The following is a 9,578-nucleotide window of genomic DNA, read 5'->3' as shown; positions in this document are numbered from 1 at the left end:
GGGGATGACCTGTCAATAAGATGACCAAAACTTCATATATTGAAGCTAGCAGGATTATTTCCAAGTTGATATATAACCTTTAAGAACCCTTCCCAAGGTGGCTCAGTGGTAGAGTGCTTGCCTTGCATGCCTGAGGCCCTGGGTTCGATTCCTTAGCACCACATAAGCAAAAAGAAAAAAGCCGGAAGTGGCGCTGTGGCTCAAGTGGTAGAGTGCTCGCCTTGAAGTGAAAAGCTGAGGGACAGCGCCCAGGCCCAGAGTTCAGGCCCCATGACCGTACCCAAAAAAAAGAAGAACTCTTCCCAATCCTGTAGATTTGTGTATCTGCCAGCCAAGTTCAATTTTGAGTAAAGATAATTGCTGTCATTTGTCAGAAAAGTTACTTGTTTTTGTTCTTCTGTGTCCACATAGAAAATGCCATGAACCTAGCTACAAATAAGCCTGTTTACTAATTCTGAGAATGCTGACTGGTAAAGAGCATCTGGGTAGACAGCCAGCTGATTATTGAATGAAATGAAGTTAGAACATGGTTCACTCTTGAGAACACAGTGCTTGGCATGCTTCACGGGAATCTCAGTTCTTAGCTTTCCCTGCCTGTGGAAAAGCTGCCTTTATTTTTATCGTGAACATTAGGATTCCAGAAACATCACTGTCTTGGTAGGGAGAAACAGCTTATTTCTACAATAGTAATAGGAATTTTTATTATATAATGTGATTTTTTGCACATCACTGTCCGTTTTACTAGAGACTTAATCTGTCACATGTTGAAAGCCTTTGTGTTTGCTAAGATACTATCACTAACATTTAATAGCTTGAAGTCACGTGCATTGTCAATTTTCCAAATGTTTCTGAGCTAGAATGAAATTCATCTGCATATGAATAGTAGAAAGTGTTTCCACTTACCTTGTACACCCATATCTTTAGTAAGTTGAAATCAGTGATTTCAAAAGAGGTTCCTGTGGGACTCTCTTTGAACTACTTGAATAGATTATCATCTCCAGAACTGTCTATAACTGATGTGACATATATAATCTGTACGGCATGATGTAACTATTATACCATAATCATCAGTGTCACAGACCTTTTATAAAAATTGACAATACTATTCCGGTAATTTACCAATGTCTCCAGATCCTTAAATACTGTTCTAAGCAACAGAATGTTACTGTGATTTCCTTAATGAAATGATCTTTCCAACTATAATGTAAGACATTTCAAATGCTATAATTTATCATTCTTTCCAAGTTAGGTCACAGTAACTGAACAAGTTCATGTGCTCTTCCCAATATTCTTGCTCAAAGTTACCATAGTAACATTGAGACAGTTCATTTCAGAATTATTCATGAATTAGTTAAGATCAGTCAGAAAGATAATCTATCATTTAATATAGAACCTATTTTTTTTGTCAGTACTGGGGTTTGAACTCAGGGCCTTAGACTTACAAGGCAGGAGCCATAACCCATAGTTCAACAATCTATCTTTAATGACATATATCCATCACTCATCATTTCATCCCTGGACATATATAATAAAGGTGTAAGTATTATATTTATTTATTATCTTTCGCTACAATTAAAGAACATGAATGCCTCTCTTCTTGGTTGACACAACAGGTGGTATCAATTGAGCATTTTTCCTGTATGAACTTATTAGTGTGTGTGTCTGTGTGTGTATGTGTACGTGCGCACGCACACTCGCGTGAGTGCACATGTACATGTATGCTGCTGCTGGGGCTTGAATTTAGGACACTGCACTCTCATGTGGCTTTTTCTGCTCAAGGATGGTGCTCCACCACTTGAGAGCCATAGCTCTACTTCCATCATTTTTTGGTGGCTCACTGGAGATGAGAATCTTACAGACTTTTCTGCCTGGGTAAGCTTCAAACCATGATCTTCAGAATAGCTAAGATTACGGATGTGAGCTACCAGCACCCAGCTATATAACTTTAAGTAACAGTCATTCTCTGTACTTTAAGAGGTCATTTCTGGGTGTATATACCTAGTCTAGGAATATTTAGTTCTAATTTTAAAAGGAAATTAAGCTAAAAGTGAAAAATGATAGCATCACCACAGATGCTAATATAATAGTAACATCACCACAGATTAGTGTTGTGCGTGGTGGTCACCATTCAGCCCCTCCTGCAGCTTTTAACTTGATTGAGTGGTGTTCACCATCCAACATCTGTCTACCATCCTCTCAATATCATCAGGTAACTTAGACCTCTCTTGGGGACAAGTGCATATAAATGTGGGCTTTAAATGACAGCTATAGCCTTCTTGCCAATTCTGCATGATGCTTTGCTTTAACTTATCCCATAACCTTTAAAAACTATTATTTCTAGTCAATAATTATCTGCATACTTTCTTTTCTTTTTTTTAAACCAGATTCTTTATCAAATGAAAACGTAACTTTTAAATTGGCTTCTTTTTTTTGTATTTAGAACACAGAAAACAAATAGCCAAACTCTAGTCTGAAAGTTTATGAATTATTATTATTTACATTCTTGGACCAGCTTGGTCACAATTCCCAAATACCCAGTGTCCCACAAGCTGGAATACCAAGGAACTGTGAAGCACTTCCGTTGCACTTGAAGTCTGTATAGATCCAACAGTCACAAATGGAATCCTACAGGTTAAAATCTTAACAAGTTCCATCAGGAAGAAATCCATGGTGTTCAAAGCAGTCATGCATATTTAAGGTTAAGTTCCATTTTCTCAGTGATATTCTTTATTATCTGCTAATGAGGTAATCTCTTATTTTGAAAACAACTATCCCTAGGATGACAAGAAGTGGGATAAATGAATATAAAATCAGAAAGTTCATTGTGAATCTGGATGTTGCACCTGGGAAAGACTCCTCAATGTATTGAATTCCTTGAGTGAGGGCACACATTGGATTAATTATCACGGAATTATTTGAGCTGCCTGCCAAAGAAAAGATTGACAGTGTCAGTTATGGTACATTAGTTAATCAACAGGTGTTTCCCTAGTGCTCATAAAATGTTTAACCTGCCTAAGTAGGACATTTTAGACAATTTAGAATTTATAAGAGTGAGCATTCTGGACCCTGGATTGACTTAAATATAGAAAAGGATTTGTTTCTATTTTGGACATGGAGTCATTACCATATTCCTGGTGAAAAATGATCATTTACCACCAATTCTAAAGTAACTGATGTTATTATCAAAACATATTTTAAACAGCCAGTAAAATTTACCATGTTCTTTACTTGTCTTTGAAGTAGTGCTGGGATTTGGAGTGGCCATGAGGATCTTTTCAAGTTCCCAATGCTCTCTTTTGTAATAATTTTTGGCACCAAATTGGCTGCATTCAGCTGTTTTCTATGTATATTTCGGGAAGAAGAAACCACTTTAGCCTGCCTTGGTGTGTTCAGTAGATAGCAGAACTGAGTCTATCTGGAATACTCTGGTGTTTACTATAGTATACATAAGGCCAGTCACTTTCCTAATACCATCAAAGGGACCATAAGCTATTGATCTTTCATAGGAGACCAACTTGACCACTGCTTATCTTCTTTAAAAAAAGAAAATCAGAAAAGCTGGTGCCAGTGACTTATGCTTGTAATCCTAGCTATTCATGAGGCTGAGATCTGAGGATCATGTCTCAAAGCCAGCCTGGGCAGAAAAATCTGTGAAACTTTATATCCAATAAACTCACAAAAAGCTGGAAGTAGAACTCTGGCTGAAGTAGTAGAGTGCTAGTGCCAAAAAAAACAAAAACAAAAACAAAAAACAGTTCAAGGACAGCTCCTATGCCCTAAGCTCAAACCCTAGGACCCACACAAAAAATAAAACAAAATTCAGAGTATACATTAGGCTATATTTCAAAACTATATTTATTACAAAATAATATATTGTTAGTGTATATTTACAAAAATATACATTTTCTGAGTATACTTCCCTCAGGAAATTGCTTACTCAGAGTAACATTTAAAATAATATTCCAAAATTGAATACTTACCACAAGTGAAATTCAATCCATAGAATTCATTGACTACCAAAATCTCACAGCAATATTTTTGGTATGTAAAATAACCAAAGACTTTAAAAGGCATGGGCATTGCTTGTATGTTTCTTAAAAAGAAAAAAAACATGAGATTCAGTAGGTTCTAGTAAATATCCCAACCTCATTTCTTATTTTGTTTTCTCTCTCTTCCCGCCCTTCCCCCACCTTGGGAGAGGTTACATGCTGACACTGTGGCCTTTGTGGTCCATTATATAGTATTGGCTGGTCAAAAGTGCATGTATTTAATACTTTCTATTTGCAAAGCTCTTGTTCTAGATAATTTAGAAATGTTTTCAACTGTCAGGCAGCAGTGGTTTACACCTGTAATCCTAGCTAATCAGGAGGCTGAGATCTGAGGACTGCAGTTCAAAGCCAACCTGGGCAGGAAAGTCTGTGAGACTCTTATCTCCAATAAATTACTCAGAAAAAGCTAGAAGTGGTGCTGTGGCTCACATGGTAGAGCGCTAGCCTTGAGCACAGAGAAGCTCAGGCGCAGAGCCCAACCCTGAGTTCAAGACCCAGGACCAACAACAACAACAACAACAACAACAAAAAGTTTCCAACTATCCCTAAAGAACTCACAAGAATATATATGTCAAGACTAAAAATGCACAATAGTGAACTATTTGTGCTAACAAACATTTTAACATGACCATTACATTTTTATATTTTCATGATTTTGTTCTTGGCTTATTCCCAAATAACATCCTCCCCTCCAAACTTCAACATTTTTTGTTTTATGGTTGTTTTTTTTTCTGTTAATGATGCAGTTAGAACTTGGGGCCTCATGTGTGCTAGGCAAGTGTACTCTACCACTTGAACTACATGCCCAGCCCTAGTTACTTGGAATTTTCTAAGGTACAAAATCAGTGAACCACATTGAAAGGCTATTATGACAGGTACTTATATAGGAAGAACTTCATGAAGAGAAGGTCCAGGAAGGCAGAGATAAGCACAGACCTGCCAGTCCTGCATTTTGAGCTAGATAGACCTGAAAGGCTAGAAACCGGAATTTGAAGGGGAGCAGAGGGAGATGAGTTTGGAATTACCGTCCGAAACAAGTTTTAGGTCTGTAAAATGAGTTGGCATTGAATAATCATGAGAAAGGTCATGTTGAGATCATTGCTCTAAGAAAATTAATACAGTAGCAGCAAATAAGAAGGAGGGATTAAAAGCAGATAAAGATAGCAAGTTCAGTGATTCAAGCCTGTTAGCTACTTGGGAGGCAGAAATCAGAGAATGGTGCTTCAAGGCCAGGCCCAGCAAAAATGTGCACAAGACTCCATCTCAACCAATGGCTAGGCACAGTGCCATGCATTTATTATCCCAGCTTTAGGGGTAGCATGATGGTTCCATGCAATGACATGTGCTTATCCCCACTGGCATGGGGAAGCACGGGAGAGGGATCACAGCCCAGGGCAGCCCATGACATAAAGTAAGGCCTTAACCTTGGAAATAACCAACACAAAGAAGGGCTGAAGAGTGGTTCAAGTACTAGAGCACTTGGCTAGCAAGTGTAAGCCCCTGAGTTCAAACCCCAGTACGAGAGAGAGACAGAGAGACAGAGACAGAGAGACAGAGAGAGGGAGCGAGCGAGAGAGCAGGTTATAATAAAAGATCCGGAAGTGGTGCTGTGGCTCAAGTGGTAGAGCGCTCGCCTTGAGCTGAAGAGCTTAGGGACAACGCCCAGGCCCAGAGTTCAAGCCCCACGACCAACAAAAAAAAATAAATAAATAAAATAAAAGTTCAAGGATGAGATGGCAAATCCTGGAATAGGATGATGGCCACGAGAGGGCTGCCTTGCTGGCCAGCATGCCACCTCTTTGAAGTAGGAACTATGTGCTCTCTTCTCTCCCTACACCACCAAGCTAAACAAATAGTTCATGTGCATTTTGTAACTTGGTATCAGAAAGGAAACTAACACAATTTAGTGTCTGATTTTAGTGTGTAAACAGTCCAAGGAGAGCCATTCATTTATTCACTCCAACAAGTGACTTTTGCAAACCTATCAGTTCAGGCCACCCTGAGCTAATTACTGTTCAAATTTGATACACGGCTTTTATGTCCTGATACTTTCTTGACCTGTAGGCTATTTTCTGACTAGTTTTAATTCCCCAAAGAGAAAGACATAATTAATGAGACATAGCTGCTTTTAGTAGATTGTTAACAGTCTATTAAAGGCTGCACCATAGAGTGGCAGAGAGAGAGAGAGAGAGAGAAGAAAAAAAGTGTGGGCTTTCAGAGGCTGTCCGATAGCCACAGGACCAAAGGGCAATATTTATGCAAGTAAATGGCAGAGAGCAGAAATCAAGTGAAAGTCAAAGAGGAAAATCAGACCATAACATACACTTGGGTTGATTTGATCTGTGCATTCTTCTGAGATGCTAATAATCTACTTATGCTGCTGAGACAAATAGAGTGTAATGGAAAAAAATATCCTTCTTGATTGATCTATACTTACCTCACTCTTCTTTATAACATTGCACCTTGTATTGTTCATCTTTTGTTTTCAAATCGATAATCTCATTTACTCCTTGTGATCTCTCCAATTAGGGCCAGCTGAGATAACCTCCATTTTGTAAGCAAGGAAACTTAATTTAGATAAAAAGGGCCTAGCTCATGATCATGTGACAGTTAAGCCATGGAGGAAGTTTCTCACTCCCCCTCAGCCCTCTCTCCAGGAAGTGACATGTATCATGTTCATCACCATAGTGAGCCTTGAGCACGTCAAGTGTGAGCTGGATTTCTTTTTTTATTTATTTTTACTTTTATTTTTTTATTGTGAAAATACCGTACAGAGGGGTTACAATTACATGGGCAAGGTAATGAGCTGGATTTCTTACTTGAGAGTTAAAGACCTTAGATGTGCATCATGTCAATAATATGCTTACCTTGTCATTTCCTGATGCTCAATTAAAAAACTTTTTATTAGATGAGCAGAACTGTTCAAAGTCTAAAGCAATAATGATTAGCAAATAGTGTAAATACTCCAGACTATAAGATGATAATTAGCCAGCATCACATGGTTCTCCTCTAGAATTCCTTTATGGGAATAATATCAGATGATCATTAACAAAAATCATACCAGCCTAAATCCTTACCTGACAAATCCAGATCCAACAAGCACCCCAGTAATGGTCAACAAAGCCACCACACTGTTGGCAATATTTGGGTTTTGGATCATGCCAAGTATCACAAGAGTTAGCAATTCACCAATTAAGTGTGGGGCCAACAGAGCAGCAGAGAAATACACAAATCTGGAGAACTCAGGCGATAAGCCCAGCGTCCTAGAAAAACAGAGTACCTTTAGTTTCTTCTCTCAAGATGTATTAGATTCATAAACTGCTTTGCCAAATGGCAGCTGCTTTGTACAACTACTTAACGATCATTTTTTAAAATATTTTTAAAAAGAAAAATGCCAAGCCGGGTGCCAGTGGCTCACACCTGCAATCCTAGCTACTCAGGATGCTGAGATCTGAGGATCATTGTTCAAAGCCAGCCCGGACAGGAAAGTCCATGAGACTCTTACCTCCAATTAACTACCAAAAAACCAGAAGTGGTGCTGTGGCTCAAGTGGTAGAGCGCTTGTCTTAAGCTGAAGAGCTCAGGGACAGAGTTCAAGCTCCACAACTGACCCCCCCCAAAAGAATTCTATACTTGCCTTCTATGAATAAACCTGTGGTGGTTAGTGGGTGGGAAGAGTAGCAGGAAAAGCCAAACTCCCTTTGTAAAGCTTTTCTGCAACAGAGCTTACAATATTGCTAGAATTGTTTCTCTTGGCTCCCCTCAATGTGAGTGGCCTGGGACAGCTCCTCTGTTCTCATAGCAAAATATGACACTACTTGGACCACAGTTACAGTCAGATGTGATAAGTAGACCTGTTGAGCTCTGAAGGTCACTTTTTAAATTGATGGGAATCTGCTTTGTTCTCATAACATGCTGCTCCCTTCTCAGCCCATTCTTTTTATGTATCCAAAGACCCTCTACGAAGGACTTGCCTCTCCCCATCTTGCCCATTCTTCCTATGAGTCCAAAGATGGTATATGAAGGATTGGCTCCCAACCTGCTTTTGCAGGTGCATACAGACATCAGGCAAGCCACCAAAGATAAGCGCAGACTGCCTGACTTGAGCAGAGCAATCTATCTAAGCCTGGAATATTTATTCCATCATAGGTCCAGCCAAAAAGCCCCCCCCCACCTCCCTTGCTCAGACCTCACTAAAACCCAGCTCCTGTCCCAGCTCCTTTACACAGTCTCCAAGCCCAAGGGAAGGCTGTGCCCCTTGCTGTCTACCTCAGTAAGCACTCCTGCAAGTGGAAGATGGAGTCTGGCCTATTTCCTTCCTTTCTCCTCCATTTTCCTAACATAAATAACTGTGTTTTACCTCACACCACTCCTACTCAAACTTGACCCAATGTGCTGCTCAGTCCCTCCTTCCTGAACCGCATCATATTCTGTAGGATTAATGCCAGCATGAAAATCCCTCACCTCTTTCACCCTTCCTCTGCTTTTACTCCCAACTCCAGTCCATCCTTGTCATTTATACTAACCACCCTTCCTCAATCGAACCTTCGTTTGTCTGAGCACCTTCCTTCTATATTCCTTTCACCAAGTTATATTTCACTGGTGACAGCATGCATTCAATGACCATTAGACGTTATAGTTATTCCAGAGTAAGGAGAGCAAACACTCCTCAAAGCTGTCCTTTCTTCTCTTTAATCATGATGACATTTGTTTCACTATGAATTCTCTTCACCACTGTAGTCTTGTGACTTAAAATATTCTCTTTGATGACTTTATAGTGCACTAAAAGATTTTTTTGGTGCTGGCTTGAACTCAGGCATTGGGTGCTGGGCCTTAGCTTTTGTGCTCAAGGCTAGGGTTCTACTTGAGCCACATATCCACTTCTGGCTTTTTGCTAGTTAACTGGAGATAAGAGTCTCATGGATTTTCTTGCCCAGGTTGGCTTTGACCTCCATCATCAGATCTCAGCCTCCTGACTAGTTAGGGTTCTAGGCATGAGTCATCAGAGCCAGGCTTTCTTTACCCTTCTTGATAAACCATCAACATAAATGTCTCCTAATCAGCTCATCTTCATGGGGTGGCCCTGCCTGCCTAATTTAGGTCATTTAGCATGTCTTAGACTCAAAACTACTCAACTTCCCAAAGTTCAGATTACGAAAATACCCTCTCTAATCATGGCCTCCTGTCTTCCATTTTCCCAAATGTCTCTACCTCATTTTCTGCCATTCTTTGCCTTGGCAGTCGCACCCCTCTTCCCTCTCACTGGTGTGACCAGGCATGTGTTGAACAGAGCATTTGCCATACTAATTAGATCCAGTCTGCCACTTTGTCTTAGCTGGGCCCAGAACCTGTTAAGATTCGTCTTTGCATCTTGAGTTCTGGTGGTATAGTGCATCATGGCTGATATAAACCTCAACTTTAAATTGCTCCCTCCTAATTTCAGACTTTGGTCAGTGCCCAGCAAGAAATGAACTCCCCTTCCATGTTAGTAATTTTTTGCTATTTTTATGTTTTTGTCTCCCCTCCCCC

General features: G+C 39.8%; 1 protein-coding gene across 1 annotated transcript in view; it reads right to left on the bottom strand.

Moving 5' to 3' along the window:
* Positions 1–2,533: 2,533 nt before the first annotated feature.
* Abcg5 (ATP binding cassette subfamily G member 5) overlaps positions 2,534–9,578 on the bottom strand; it is a 29,307-nt gene continuing 22,262 nt past the window's right edge. The window contains exons 11-13 of the mRNA XM_042675508.1: positions 7,127–7,312; positions 3,981–4,093; positions 2,534–2,924 (exon numbers count right to left, since the gene is read on the bottom strand). Of these exons, the coding sequence (XP_042531442.1) occupies positions 2,731–2,924; positions 3,981–4,093; positions 7,127–7,312 (493 nt within the window). The 3' untranslated portion in view covers positions 2,534–2,730. The remainder of the gene's footprint in view (positions 2,925–3,980; positions 4,094–7,126; positions 7,313–9,578) is intronic.

This window comes from Dipodomys spectabilis, unplaced genomic scaffold, assembly GCF_019054845.1.
Source record: "Dipodomys spectabilis isolate Male_0828 unplaced genomic scaffold, ASM1905484v1 ptg000026l, whole genome shotgun sequence".
NCBI lineage: Eukaryota > Metazoa > Chordata > Mammalia > Rodentia > Heteromyidae > Dipodomys > Dipodomys spectabilis.
Note: the sequence above shows the minus strand (reverse complement) of the source record. Positions and strands in the feature narration are given on the sequence as shown.